General features: G+C 48.0%; 1 protein-coding gene across 5 annotated transcripts in view; it reads left to right on the forward strand.

Moving 5' to 3' along the window:
- The first annotated feature begins 3,487 nt into the window (after positions 1-3,487).
- GRM8 (glutamate metabotropic receptor 8) overlaps positions 3,488-15,115 on the forward strand; it is a 358,666-nt gene continuing 347,038 nt past the window's right edge. For 3 of the 5 annotated variants that reach the window (XM_049814189.1, XM_049814188.1, XM_049814193.1), the window contains exons 1-3: positions 3,488-3,578; positions 3,889-4,148; positions 11,806-12,651. In XM_049814189.1, the coding sequence (XP_049670146.1) occupies positions 12,142-12,651 (510 nt within the window). In that variant the 5' untranslated portion in view covers positions 3,488-3,578; positions 3,889-4,148; positions 11,806-12,141. Of the gene's footprint in view, positions 3,579-3,888; positions 4,149-5,139; positions 5,439-11,805; positions 12,652-15,115 lie in introns of those variants that run through there. The other 2 variants (XM_049814190.1, XM_049814191.1) reach the window with 2 other exon arrangements.

The following is a 15,115-nucleotide window of genomic DNA, read 5'->3' on the forward strand; positions in this document are numbered from 1 at the left end:
TGGTGCGACCTTGGGTCAGGCTGCTGAGGAGAAAGCTTCATCAGAAAGCTGTAAGAAATCTCATCTGGGCTCCCCAGCATCACTCAGGAGCTTTTTTTAACCTCTGACTGTGTCTTTTGTGGAGGACACTGCCCCTGCCTGCTGTATTGTCCCCCTTCAGCTCCCAGCTTGCCCTCCCCTGCAGCGCAGCCGGCTCCTGCTGCCTCCTGAAAGTAGAGGTTCAAAAACCCATTTACAGAACAGTGTTCTTGTACTGCTCCTTCCAGCAGAGGGATGGTTTCCAACTGCTAAAATCTTCTAACATACTGGAGTTTGTTAGACACATTCGGAAATTAGATACTAAAAATATTCTCGTTCTGAAAATACCTTCCCTGGAAACCGTGCTACCTTTCCTACATGATGGCTATCTTTCTTTTTATATTTTAAGCTTTGACATCTCCTGTTCACTGCTGAAAAGTTTATTTGAAATAAATCACAGTCGGGTCCTTCCAAAGGTATGTTCTATTTTACAGATGGTTGCACATTCTTTGGCCTCCGGATAACGCTTTTTGTCATAGTTACTACTGTGAAATGCCTTTTCTCCCCCTTTTATTTTTTCACCATGCAATAAGTTTCTTAAAGAAATATTAGCCTTAGAGAAGTGCACAGAAAACACACAAGTATCAAGTTCTTTTTTTAGTGATTATGTTTTCTTGAAAAATTCTAACACTCATATTCCAAAACATCATGTAACTTAGAACCCCGTATCCACTGTCAGTTTAATGGAAATCACTGACTTCATGGCTTTGTATTCCTTGATAACTATTAATTAGCAGACCTTTCCCTAAAAGTGATTATTCAAGTGATTTTATTGCCTTGGTGGGTTTAATTCCCGTGTTTGATTAACTCCAAAAGTCATGTTTCTGTCACTCGAATAGCAATAAAAAACCCCACCCAGAAGTCCAGAGTGTCTTACTTCTCAGTATTTCAAAGTTACAAAAAATCAGCTCCATTTGAATGTCATTAAAAACCGTACTGGTGAGCACAGTTATGGAACAGTGCCGTTGGAACATGGGCTGCTCTGCCAAAATCACTGCTTGCATACATGGAGGTCCAACGTCTTCTGTGTAGGAGAAATATAGGCACAGAGCTGGACTGATGTGTTTGGTTTTGCTTGGTTTTAGAGAGATGTTTAGAGCAAGCATTTATTCTAGGCAGTAATTGAAACTGAAGCCTCTCAGGCTATGTCTCTGTGGTCTTGATATTCTAGTATGGCCTTTAGTCTATGCAAGTCTTCTAACGTGTAAGATGCTTCCTGTGAGAATCAGGACTTCTCACTTGAAAAAGGGTCATTTAAGTGCTCCTTTATGACAGCTAGGTCTCCAGAACTGGGTTTCTTCCCTCCCCAGTTAGTTGTGCAGGTAGTAGTTGTCACCAGTCCTGATGTTAGTCTTCTGTACAAACTGCCATTAGCTGCTGTTGGGCTTGAATCAGAACAAATCCTACTCGAAGAATGACCGATGTACTTTGCCTCTCTTTTGCATCACATGTCTTCACCAAACACGACCATTTTCATGTAAAACTTCTCATTCTTTCCTTTTCTCTACCCCCCCCCTCCAATTTATTTTCTCTGCTTGCATTTAGTCAAAACACAGCACATGTCGCTTTGATTATGCATTTTTTTTTTATCATATTCCCAGCTAAGAGCCGTTGTGCTACTCACTGTAAACAGGTTATAAGATATAGTCCCCATGCCCCCAAAATTGTGGTCTAAAAAAGATGTGGCTGGGAGAGTCAGGGCAAGGCAACGGGTTACACTCCTGTTGGTGGCCAAACTGGAAACACATCGGAGGTTTCCTCATCTTAATTTTTTCACCTCAGCCTGTATCTCCAGCTGCCAGATTTATCCAAAAGTTCAAGCATAGGCTGTGCCCTCAGAATATCACCTGGTTTTGCTTTGCTGAAATTTCTGTCCAGCTGTTGGACCTGCAGAGTTTAAATGAAGTTGGAAATTGGTTTACCCAACACTACAGATAACTCATGCATGGCTTATTTTCCTGATGGGGTTAAGGAGGATCTCTAATTTAAGATGGAATTTTGCTCATGGTTAAACATCAGGATTTAACCTATGTGACTATATTGCAGATTTCTATGATAGAGTCATTGAAATCACAGCTCCTCAGTCTTCTTTCATGGAAGGTTTTGAGAAAAAAACAAATGCAAACATGAGTTAACATATTCTGTCTAAGACCTGGCCAATTTCCCAGTGCCATTTTCTTCTGACAGTGAAAGACTGTTTCCGTAAGAAGTTACAGGACTGAAAGACTCATCAGATACTGTCAGAGGTCTGTGTCTTGCCTGGGGCAGACCTTTAACACAAAAATCCAAGCAGTGCCATACAACAAAGACGGTCACGGAAGCGCTGGTTGGGTATATTAGAGCGTGCTTGGGATTCTTCCTCCTTCCAGCACCGATGTTCGAAGAAAGCAAGGCAGCTCTGGGCACAGCAAAGCAAAATATTATTTGCTACTAAGGAAAGCCGTTCACGGTAATCTGAGATGGGAAGGTGGAGAGATCTGGTCAGCGTGAGGAGCCTGACGAACCGGCCTGCCTGCTCAGACCGGGGAGTTTGGAGCCCTCTCCTACTCCTCCAGGGGCCTGGGCCCGGGCCGAGGCGAGCCGAGCCGAGGCGAGCCGAGCCGTGCGAGGGCCGGCGGAGCCCGGCGCCGCGGGTGCAGTTGCGGGCAGCGCCCTCCAGGTGGAACCTTCTCACCGACGCTGCGGCGGGCGCTCCCGGGCGGGCGGTGCGGCCCCGCCGGGGCTGCGCTCCCGCGGCCGTGCGGGGCCGGCCCGGGCGCTCCCAGCCGGCGGCGCGGGGCCCCGGGGGGGCCCGGAGCGGAGCGCCCCAGAGCATCCCCGTGCAAGCGGGGGATGGCCCTGGGGCGGGGAGCGCCTTTGAGGAGAGGCGCAAACTTCCAGATCGTTCCAGCCAAGTGTCCCTTTCCCTCCGCGGTGGCCCTGGCCCCGTGCCGCCGAAACCTCCCTGTTGCCTGGGGGAAAACGGGAACTCCTCCGCCCGGCACCCGAGCCGAAGCCGGGGATGGGACAAAAAGCGTGGGGAAACCTCCCCCGTGTCTTCGATCCGATGAGGGAGGACACGACTCCGCCGCCCGCGGACGGCGGGGTGGGGATGAAGGTTCCGCAGGCCGGGGGAGGCCGCATTAACCAGCCCCGGCCCCCGCCGGTGTGTCGTCCCCCCCCCCACCCCCTTGCTCCCGCTCCCCCACGGCGACCGCCCCAGCCCTCGTTGGTTTCCCCTGTGCTCAGAAATCCCGCGGCAAACATCCGTCCGGCACCGCGCCCCGGGCGGAGCCGGGAGTGCCGGGGGAGGGCGGTGCCGGCCGCGGGCTGCCCCACCGGCCGATCCGGCGCGGCGAGGCGGGCGGGCCCGGAGCTCCGGCCCGCGGCCGCCGGGGGATCCACATGGAGCCGGGGAGCGCCGCGCCGCGCCGCCGCCTTCAGCACCAAGAACAGCTACAAGTGCGGCCGCGCCCTGCCCGCCCGGCCCGCCCGGCCCTGCCCGCCCCGCCGGAGCCGCGGTGAGCGCGGGCCGCGCCGTGCCGCTCCCGCCGGCGCCCGGGGGCAGCGAGCCGCGGGGCTCCTGGCGGCGACCGCTCCGGCGGGGAGGGGGGACGGGCCGGGGGGCGGGGGCTGGGGGGCGTTTTCTTACTTGGCTGTGAAGGGCACGGCCGGGCCGGTGCGTGGGCCCGCCGCTGCAATTGAGCGGCGAGGCGGCAGAGGGTGGAGAGCGTCACGGGGGCCGAGCCACGGGTCCCAAAAAAGTTGTTGTTCGTTTTTGGGGGGTTTTTTTTGGTGGTTGTTTTTTTTTTTTTTTTTTTTTTTTTTTAGGCGAGGGGAGGAGGAATAAGGAAGGAGGCAGCGGAGCGGGTTCGGCTTGGCTAATCGCGAGTGTTATGCAGCACCGCTGAAATCGCTCTCCTGGCTACCTGTCCCAGGCTGAGCTCCTGCATATGAAACTGACGCTACTGGGGGAAGCTCTTTGAGACGAGGGTTGTACAGAAATTACCTCATGCTATTCCCGATCGGCGCTGAGTATTAATTCCAGTGACCTCTACAGTAACATGGATATGCAACTCTTTTCGATCAAGGTATTTGTGTATGTGTGTGTCGCCTTTAGTTCTTATTTTAAGGAGAGAAGAGTCCACAGATAATGCAAGTTTTGCCTCGGTTAACGTTTTTGGGCCGGGCAGTCCTCTCTGCCTGCTTCGTGGCGCCGGGGGCTTTTGGGGTTTTTTTACTTTAATTATTTATCATTCCTATTGTCGATATCCTCCCCCGATCAGCTCTAACAAAAGAGATCCCGGGCACGGTGCCGTCTCGGCAGCGAGCAAAAAGGGAGGATACCGCTGCTCCTGAAGAGTGAGCTTGCCTCCTTAACTGGGTCCTCTCCTACCCCCGAGGGGCAGGGGACACAGGGAACCCCCTGTTCACGTTTCGCTGGCCGGGAGGGAAGCGGGGGCTTCCGCCGCTGCGGGGGGACGGGGCCAGCCCTGCCCGCCGCCGCCAACTTCTCGCTCGGCTCCGGGGCCGGGGCCGGGGTCGGGCGAGTTGCCGGCCGCCCGCCTGTACGGCACCGCACCGCTTGCCGGGTGGGCTTCGCTCCCTCGGCTCCGCGGGGGAAACCCCCGTGTCCCTGGGGTGGGAAAGCGGACGGGGGATCCCCGCCGGGCTCCGGGGGCTTCCTCCCCCGAGGAAGAGAGCGAGAGGCCGTGCCGGCCCGCGGCGAGGGGCCAGCTGTCCGCGGCGAGGGGCCAGCTGTCCGCGGCGAGGGGCAGCATCCCCCGGCGCTGGCGTGTGTTTGTTGCGGGAATCCGACATCCCCCGGCGCTGGCGTGTGTTTGTTGCGGGAATCCGAAGTGCTGGCAGGTGAAGGTGTAACACGGTTAAAAAAATCCCCCACCGCAAAAGCCAGCACAAGGCAAGTAATAAAAATCGATCGGTGACCCAAAGCGCATGCAAATCCGGCGTTGGCATTTTGGAGTTCGCAAGCTTCTGACCTCTGGGACCGGGGATTCACTACGGGAGACTTAGGTTTTCCTTGAGGGGGAACAGAAGCTCGTTAAAGCTGACCAGTTGATGCAAGGAGAGGAAGGAATCACCGGCGGCTGTAAATAAAAGGCGACGCTCGTGCTTGCAGCGCGGAGGTGCGGTGGCTGCCGGCCGGGGAGCAGGGCTCGGAGGGGACCGCCGGAGCCTCGGCTCCAGCCGCGGGATCCGCATGTGCCCGCCGCCCGCCGCGCACGGACCGCCTCGGCTGCAAGGCCGCAGCGTGGGGCGGCTTAAACCCGTCCTACGGCCGCTAACTGCAAGGAGCGAGGCCCCGGGGAGAGCCGCGCCGAGGCTGTGCCGGAATCCCTCAACGACAGGCGCCAGCTGGGGTACGGATGAGCTTGGGAAGAGGGGGGGGGGGGGGGGGAAAAAAATAGCTCGGCTAAGTAAAGTGGAGAACAATAGGGGGCTCCCTTCAAGGGAGAAACACCGCGGTGATGGGCGATGGTCGTGGAGTTGCGCCGGGAGAGGCGGCTCGCCCAGCCCCGGGGGCGCTCCCCGGGCCCCAGCGCCGGGCGGGGCCGGCCGGGGCCGGCCGGGCTGCGCTAGCCCTTCCTCGGGCCGAGAAAGGGGCCGGCACGCATTAGGAGCCGAAAGGCAGCCGGGGAAGCACGGAGGAGCCGCCCGGGAAGCCGGTGCGTGGCCGGCTGTGTGCTCCCGGCGGGGGGGAGACCGCGGTGCGCGGAGCGCTGCGCGGGGTGCGGCGCTGCGCGGGGTGCGGCGCTCAGCGCGGGGTGGGATTCGCGGGGTGCGGTGCGGGCTGCGGTGCTGCGCGGGGTGAGATTGGCGGGATGCGCGGGTGCGGTGCGAGGGGTGCGGTGCGGAGCGCTGCGCGGAATGCAGCGGCGTGCGATGCGCGGGATGCGGTGCGGGGCTCGCCCCCAGCTGGGCGCCCGGGGGACGCGGCCGCTGGCCGGGGCCGGTCGCGGACACGGGGCGGGGGGGGGTGTGGTGTGGTGTGGGCTTTCCCGCAGGATGGCCCGGGACGATTTCGGCGGGCGGCTGCGTTTCTCGGGGCAGAGCCCCTCTCGCGGAGCGCTGCGCTGCGCTACCAGCGCCTGCTCTGAACCCAGCGGTGCCCGCTGGGGAGCGGGAGTCTGGTGGGGAAGAGGGTGAAATGAAAACAAAAACAAGAGGGGAAGGTCTCCTAGGCTGCCCGGGAAAATCTCCTGGATCATCACTTGCCAGACCAGAGGTGAAACCCACTCTAAAGGTGTTAATATTGATGGGGTTTATTCAGCTGAGAGACCAGGCAAGGGCAGAGGAAAATATTTGACGCTGTTTCCTTTTTAAAAATCGTAAGCTGCTATTAGTCTCACCCTGGCAGAAGGACCTGTGCTGGTTTTTAGCAGGGTAGCTTGTTCGGAAAATGGATATTTGCAGGGTAGAAAGTGAAGGCAGGTGCTCTGGGGCATTTGAAAAGAGGTGGATCAGACCGAGTAGAGACATTTCTCTCATGGTGCGCTAGGAAGAAATAGTTCCTGTAAACGAGATGCTGAGGGTGATTCGCCTTGAAGTCCTGATTATTGTGTAAAGGTTACCGCTGTGGCAGGGGTGCAGCAAATCATTACAGAAGAGCTGAGGTAGATAAGACTACTTACATCAGTGAAGAATCCTCCCGCAAGTTAGGAGTTGCGATGTCAAGGCCAAAGGTTTTCCAAATTCCCTTGTGTTGTCAGCAAAACCCATTAATCTTCTATATGTGTCAGGTTACTGTATGCAGGTGGCAACTCTTTACCTGCTCTGTGCGGAAATTCAGCTATTTGTTCATCGCTGAATGCTGTGCAGGAGAAAGAGGCAACTTTTATGAACACTAAAATGAACGTTAGCAAGATAATTCTTATTTGATAGTTCAGAAGTAACATATCAGTAGTAAAAAGTCAAGCTAATCGCATTTTTGCAATTTTTTTTCTCCTCAGAACTTCATAATGGAAGATGTTACTTTGTTTTCATTCAATAAAACCAGATCGGTTTTGCATTGGCTAGACAATCTGACATTTTGTGAAAGTAGAAATGGGTTTTCACCCTAAAACTCCTCCTTTTTTACTTCACAGAATATTGGTTTTATTTTATTTTAGTGCAGTTCCAACTGTGCTTCAAATGCAATGAGAAATGAATTTTTTTGGTCTCAAACAAAATTTTAAATACTTTTTCTCAGATGTTTTTTCCTGGCTGGCAATGTCACTTAAAAAATGTTCCATGAAGTTCAGTGAACATGTTTTCCTGCTTATGCTGCAGACAGTACTCTTTGCTCCTGCGACTGTCTGTAATTGTGAGATTTTTTAAAACGGTATTTCCAGGTGAACGTATTGGATCTTTCTATATAGTTTCAGCCACGATATCAGTGCCAGCTGAAGGTGGCTCGCTCAGGAACCTTGTTATCAAAATAAAGACACTGCCTATATCTATTTCAGTATTTATCTGTCACTCTCAGCTCATTATTTAGACCTTTTCATTAACATAAAGAACTCCCGTAATGAGCCCATCTCTCAGTGCAATGAGTCTGTGGTTGGAATAGTGACCAGTCTAGGCACATGATGATGCACTGATTCTGGGAACATGGTACCAAAGTACCCAACCCTGAGTACCAAATAACTGATAAAGCTGAATGATTTTATGAAGGAAGTAATTTCAGAACCAGACACTACATGCAGAAGCTTCCATGTCCCCTGTCTTGCAGTACTCCGCCTCCTTAGGTTTAAAAATAAATATATATTCTAGCAGAACAAGTGGAGGTTTGTGCTGAAATACTGACTTTAAAAATAGCAGTATGTTCTGATAATGCCAGATATTTTTAATGAATTAAACCCAAGAGAAGCATGTATTCCAAGGTGACTAGAAGAGAGGCCTTGTGGTGCACTTACTCCTGGACTGTGCTGGGGAAATGTGTGAATTTCTTCTCTGAAGTCATGTTTCTAGTGAACACCAACGACTACAGTGGGGAACCTGGTAAATCGAGAATATATTTGCATTAATTCAAACTTTTATGGTCAATTGGAAAAGGACAGCACTTTATTTTGAAAGAAATCTGCACATGAGGAAAGTTCATTCAGGCTTTATAGCCCAGAGGCCCATGCTTTTTCATGAAAAGTCATTGATAAAAATGGAATTCATTTGGATCAGATGCTTTCTGCTTAGCTACACAGGCTTACAACATTCTGTAAAAGTTAATATTAATCAATATATGAAAAGCAGTGTGGCATGAATAAATTAGGCAGTGTAATAGAAGCTTTTATTTCTTAGGTAACAAAAAAAGACTAAAAGGTCTTAAATTTTTAAAAAGAACATTGTAAAATTTTATTTCTGTTTTATAGACAAGCTGTGGACACTTGCAGCAAAGAAACATACTTTTTCAGGAAAACATGCAATCTGAGACTGAGCACTTAATGCTTATGTAGACTATAATGTTGAGAAATGTTTATTACCAATTCATTTGACTTTTAGTCAGTTCCAGATAAGGTATTGGGCTGAGGATATTGGGCTCACTGTGGCTTCTCCATTGTTGTTGGAATTTGGGTTGCAATAGTTGAATTCATCATTATTCGTTTGTACAAAGACTGACAGTTGCTTTAATTTCTGGGCGTTCTTTGGCTGTAAGGAATCCACCTGAGGCTGAGAAAGAGAAAAAGCAACGTTTCTTTCCTTCATGAATATTTTCACTTTTTCAGTGGTGTTTACTTGTTCTCTGTACAGTGTTAAATAAGGGTAGTCTTATCTTTTATTCCCTCAGAGAAAAACTGCTCCCTGTATGGGTTGTGCATACATGCATAGACTAATGAGTTGGTTGTTCATTGTGGAACCAGAAAGGAAATTGCCTCCATGTCTATTTTAGGTGTAGCTACAACTTTTACTGTTTACTATTTTGAACTCCTAACTGCATTTTTCTAGTGAGGCAATCAAGATAACAGACAGTTGTGGCTAGTTCAATTGCTCATACGATCTTTTCTTTACAGCGTGGGCCATATAAGAAACATACCGTGGGGCTGGATCAACTCACACAGTGACATTAGTCAAGTTCCTCCATTTGTGACTGAGTCTGAGTTCGGCTCATGGGGCTGAAGCCTAGGCAGCTTTGTAAGCTATGTGCCCAAAAGAAGCCAAAGGAGAACGATGGGATTATCACATAAAACAGCACAGACTTTGTTTCATTTAGATTCAACGCTGAGCCAAATTCAAGCAATACTAAATGTTAAGAGACACTGAAAGTCCTGTGTGCTGCTGTTTCCAATTGCAGTGATTTTATTCACACCCATTAAATATGTTTCATTTTCAAGCTGTTGCTCTGTTACCAAATCACAGTGAGATACCTTTAGACTTTCAATAGAAGACTTTACCTTATGGATCTTTTTCTCAGGCCTTCAAATAGCCACTATTTAAAAACTCTTCTTCAGCTTTTGTGAGCTTAGTATTATCATTTGGGGAAAAACATGTAACAAAATAAATGTAGGAAGAGGATGATCAATTTAAAGCATTATCAAACCACATTATGAGTTTTGTTACCACATAATATAAAAATCTTGTGGAGAATAATTAAAAATGTCATTGAAAAAACAGTATAGTTGTCTATAACTGTCTTCTACTTTTGTTTATAAATGTCTTCTAATTTGATCATACTTTTGGTAGGAACCAGTCAGATCACTAGGGACAAAGTACACACATATGTACAGATAAGCCTGTTGCTTGGAATTTCTGTATAGGCAGTGAGGTAGGCACTTGTTCAGTGTGACCAATTTCATAATAAATAAAATTTTTTAAAGAAAAGGGTTGGGTGAATTGCACCCTAGGATGTCCACTGCTCCTGAAACAGATGCCTTGAGAGACTGGCTCAGATGCAGTTGCCCACAGTGTGCCCATCTAGTATCAGGTAAAATTAATTGCCTCACTCTTCTCCTCAGAAGCCTAAAAATTTATTCAGGCAGGCGTAATTTTGTTAAATATTGAAATAAATAAATGCCACTGACTTGAGAATTAAAGTGGGGGCAATTTGCAGTTATGTATAACAGTCAGTCAGGTTGTTTTGGGTTTGTGTGGTGGGTTTTTTTGGTGGCGGGGGAGAGGCGGTGGGGCGGGCTGCTGTGAGAAGCTGCCAGAAGGTTCTTCCCCGGCTGGGAGTGGGCCCCGGCTCTGGCCCAGGCCGAGCCCGCCAGCGACGGCGGTAACACCTGAACGGAGCGAAGAGGGGGAACCTGCAGCAGAGAGGGGGTCGGGGTGGGAGAGGAGAGGAACCCCTCTGCAGACACCAGGGCAGTGAGGAAGGGGAGGAGGAGGCTGATGCCCCCGCAGCCCGCGGGGAGACAAGATGGCAGGCTGTCCCCCCCCAGCCCACGGAGGGCAGCGGGGGAGCAGGTGCCCACCTGCAGCCCGCGGGAAGGACTCCCCTTGGAGAAGTTGGTGGAGGACTGTCTCCCGCGGGAGGGAGGGAGGGAGGGAGGGACCCCACGGTGGAGCAGGGGCCGGGCGAGGAGTCCTCCCCCCGAGGAGAGGAGGAAGGAGCGGCAGAGACAAGGGGTGAGGAACCGACCCCAGCCCCCAGCCCCTGTTCCCCTGCGCCGCCGCGGAGGGAGAGAGAGAGAGAGAACCGGGAGTGGGGCTGAGGCGGGCGGCGGGGAAGGTCTTCTAAGGTTTGGGGTTGCTTCTCGTTATCCTTGGTTTGATTTGGTTGGTAACAAAAGAAATTGAGTTTGTTTCTTCCCCAACTTGAGCTTGTCTTTTGCCCGTGACCGTAAGTGGTGAGTGATCCCTCCCTGTCCTTGTCTCGACCCACGAGCCTGCCTTTATGTTTTCTCCTCCTCATCCCACCCGGGCCGGGGGGGTCTGGGCTTAAACCGTGACACAGGTGTTTAGATATGTAGGCTGAAATCCTCATCTCCTTAAAATCAGTGGGACTTCTCCAGATGTCAGTGGGGGCACAACATTGTTCCTGTTTAGTGTGGCCCAAATGCAAGCAGAGAATAGAGACCTTCTTAATGTAGGACTTCAGCTCAAGTAAAATGTCGGAAGGCGAATACTGGATGTTCAGCTGGTTTCCTAACAGAATACATTGTGCTTTTTGCTTAAGAAATCAGCTACCTTTTCATAAAAGTAATTTAATGTTAGAAATTATCTGGAAGGCATTTTAGATATATAGTAAGCCCAGAAAAAAGTGAATTCCACTGGAGAAATAATCAGTTTAATATCCCGATGAATTGAATGTGCTTGTACTGCAGTGGCTGAAGAGTGTACTTAAATTCAGGAGCCCTGATTACTCCATTGTCATAAATGGAACCTCTCCACAAGTGTGAGTGTAAGCAGTTATTGCACTTCTGTAGGCTGGAACAGAATGATGCAGCAAAACAGAAAATACAATGTGCTATGGATCAAATCTGTTTCTGGATGTCATGCAATGCAAAGGTAAATACGAATTGCTGGTTGGAATCTGAACACCAAGCTACGTTTAGTTCCCCTTATTTGGCTTTTGCTCTGCTGGTATCATCAATTTCCTGGCTTGTAGTACAGTGCAGCCAGGTGTTCAAATTCACTGAAGGCCAGGAATTACTCCCTATCGGAATATTGAAAGTAAAACCTAGGCAATGTAACTCATATTCAAAAGTAAATACGCTGTGTGACAGGTATAAAACTGCTGAACTAAATGGTATTTCTCACTACTTTGTTGTTGTTTTTTGTTTGTTTGTTTTTTTTTTTTTTTTATTTTTCCAGAAGTACCTCAGCTGCAGGGCAAAATACAAGGACATAAGCTCCTGACCTCCTCTTAGCATCAGGATCAGACATACTACCCTACACTTCACCATCAATTAAGAGCAATTGAAAACGACCTCTCAGAAAAGCTGATCAACCCAAGACATCAGTGGACATCTTTTGTAAAACACATTTTATGTACTTCTGCTGAGATCCTTTTTCTACCTACTGCATGGTTCTGTATTACTTACTGGGCACTGATGGTAGCCTCCAGAAAGTGCAGCTTCAAATGGTCAACCTCATCCTTTAGCAAGAAGAAAATCTGGATACTGGACAGCAACAACGTCTTCAGAGAAAATGGTATACGAAGGAAAACGATTAGTTTCCTGCCATTGTTTCTTCCTGTTAACAGCCAAATTCTACTGGATACTCACCCTGATGCAAAGAACTCATGGCCAGGAATATGCCCACTCCATCCGACTGGATGGGGACATCATCTTGGGAGGACTGTTCCCCGTCCATGCAAAAGGGGATAGAGGGGTGCCTTGTGGGGAGCTCAAGAAGGAGAAAGGGATCCACAGACTAGAGGCAATGCTGTATGCAATTGATCAGATTAATAAAGACCCTGATCTTCTTGCCAATATCACCCTAGGTGTCCGGATCCTTGATACGTGTTCCAGGGACACTTACGCATTGGAGCAGTCCTTGACATTTGTGCAAGCGTTGATAGAAAAAGATGGTTCAGACGTGAAGTGTGCTAATGGTGACCCACCTATTTTCACTAAGCCGGACAAGATATCAGGTGTGATAGGTGCTGCAGCAAGTTCTGTGTCCATTATGGTCGCAAATATTTTAAGACTTTTTAAGGTAAGGAACATTTTCTATCTTTCTTTTAAATTTCAAGCACAATGAAGTAGGTGAAGTGATTGTGTTATCTTCAAAAAAGAAAGGACTTTGACAGATTCAGAAATCTGAAATGACTGGTTTGCCCTTTCAAAGCAAAGGAAAAAAAAAGAGCAATGATTGCAGACCCTAATTTAAGGTGCCAAATGCCCCTTTTGAAGTTCTGAGCAACCAAAGCACATTTTAATTCTTTAGGGTTTTTTATCCTCATTTTTTTACTACTCACATTTGCTCCATATTGAGTGTTTATGCTCATCAAGACTAGGTTGAGATTGATTTCTCAGATTTCCAGGAGAATGAAGTATAAGGTTTAAACACAAATCCATTTGTAGGAGGACCAGATAATTTCCCTAAATAGGAAGATATGCCAGTAATAATCTAGTGCTATTGATGTGCATGTCCAGCCAAATGAAGTATACTGAAATATTTTTGATTTCCTTGAAATCTTAACCTCCTCCATGTTTTTTACAAGGTGATATTTTTTTCCAGACTTTATCACTTTGTGAGAGATTACTTTTGGACAACAGTTCTACTGGCATTTCCTTCCATGCACTTTATTAAGATTTGGCATTATAAATAATGAAAAAGTAAACCTGCCACTTTTAAACTTGCTAAGTTAGATGGGAAGATGAACACATTCTAATCAATCAACTTAGCTGGAACAGATCATTCACCAGACATTTAATTTTTAATCCTGTGCAATGGCAAACAGATGATGGTAAGTTGAGCACTTTTTTCTACACACAGAACGACTGTAACTTTTGTCTAAATCTATTATTGTCCTACCACCCACTGTTATTCAGACTCGTTCCTTCTGTTCAGAAATCTTGCCTTACATCCTTCATCTTGCCTTACATCTTCACAACCACCAAAGACCACTTAAAGACCATTTCTTTGACTTTAGTGGAAAAGATTCTGGTAATGTTAAATACTGCTGTTACATATTTTGAAAACTGTTGCATTTGTTTTCTAATTGTTATAACTGAGAGATTGAATAAAAGTAAGGAAAGATTGGCTTTTTTTTTGCAAAGGTTTCTCCAATTGTCAAAGAGTGTTTCAGCCATTTAAAGGAGATTTTTATCCTTCCCTCTACTTCTCCCACGAAGGGCATAATGATGGATTTATAGTTCAGTGGAGGAGCAATGTGTCTGCTGGGTTGTGGTCAGGTGTTCATTAAGATCTCAAAACTGATCCTTAGCTGCACTTACTGCACAGGTTTGAGAGTAGTGGACTTGTTCCATCCATATGTTTTGCTTGTGAAAATCAAGTACACAAAGCTGAGGTAAGACTTAAAAATGTTCTATATGGAGAGCACCTCTGGAGCCGTGCCTGGTGTGGGAGACCTGTCTTTCCTGGGAGCAATCATACATGTTGTGGGAGGCGTCCATTTTTAATTTCACATCCTTTTTTGAAGCTGTGTTACCCTATTAAATAATGCATAGTTCTGAAGTAATGATAGATGGAACGGTCACTTTAGTACCCATCATAATGCAGGGCCATGTAGACTATGACTTACACACAGTTTTGAGTTGAATACAGTGCCGTAGAGTGATTTAAGAAACTAAGCCTTGTAAGACATGCATTAACTGTGAATTAAGAGCAGCAAGAAGGAAAGAGGCCTATGAATTGTCTAAGATAGTGGCAATTTGTCTTCTGAAACCATGACAGCTACCTCCTGATTTCCATTATGCAATAAGATTGCAAATAACGTTCTACTGCAGTCTTAATCAATAGAGGGTCATGTGATATCCCCTCTGGGGGAAGATCTTATTTACCCATTTAATTGATGTAACACAGCTGCTGGCAAAAGGAGGAGACATCTCTTTTAGTTTTAATTATAGATCCCGCACAAATATTCTTAATAATGTAAAAAATGAAAAATTACACTCTTTAATGTCTGATGTTAGACCTGCATCTGAAGTCTGTTTTTACACCCTCCTCTCAGAAGTAGATCTGTTATCTCTGCATGAGTAAAGGCTTCTGGATAAGGCCCTCAGTTAGAAGCACTATAGAAACCATTCACAATGGTTATAGGCAAGAGGCTTAGGAAATAAAGACATTTGCCAGAAATACAGAAGTATAATCCAGTTTGAGTTGTATACAGACCAAAGGCATGGGCTGAAATTCTCAGCTGATGCATAGCCACAGCTTTGCAGCTGAGGACTAGGACCTTGGTCCATGCTCACGAAGGCTCCAGGTATGACATCGTGCTTGCTGTACCTTGGTATATGTCAAGGCTGGGCAATCAGCTGGTGTAAATGCCTGTACTTTCATTGAACTCAGTGATCACTGTCATGCAAATGCTACTTTCCATTATATCCAGGATGAGTGTGATTCATCCATATTTCTGTCTAACAGTTCTATTCAGCAAGTTGAACCTGTAATTTGAAGTTCAGTATTACTTTAATATCTGCTCTGAAGTTCCTAA

The sequence above is a fragment of the Accipiter gentilis genome, chromosome 11, assembly GCF_929443795.1.
Source record: "Accipiter gentilis chromosome 11, bAccGen1.1, whole genome shotgun sequence".
NCBI classification, from domain to species: domain Eukaryota; kingdom Metazoa; phylum Chordata; class Aves; order Accipitriformes; family Accipitridae; genus Astur; species Astur gentilis.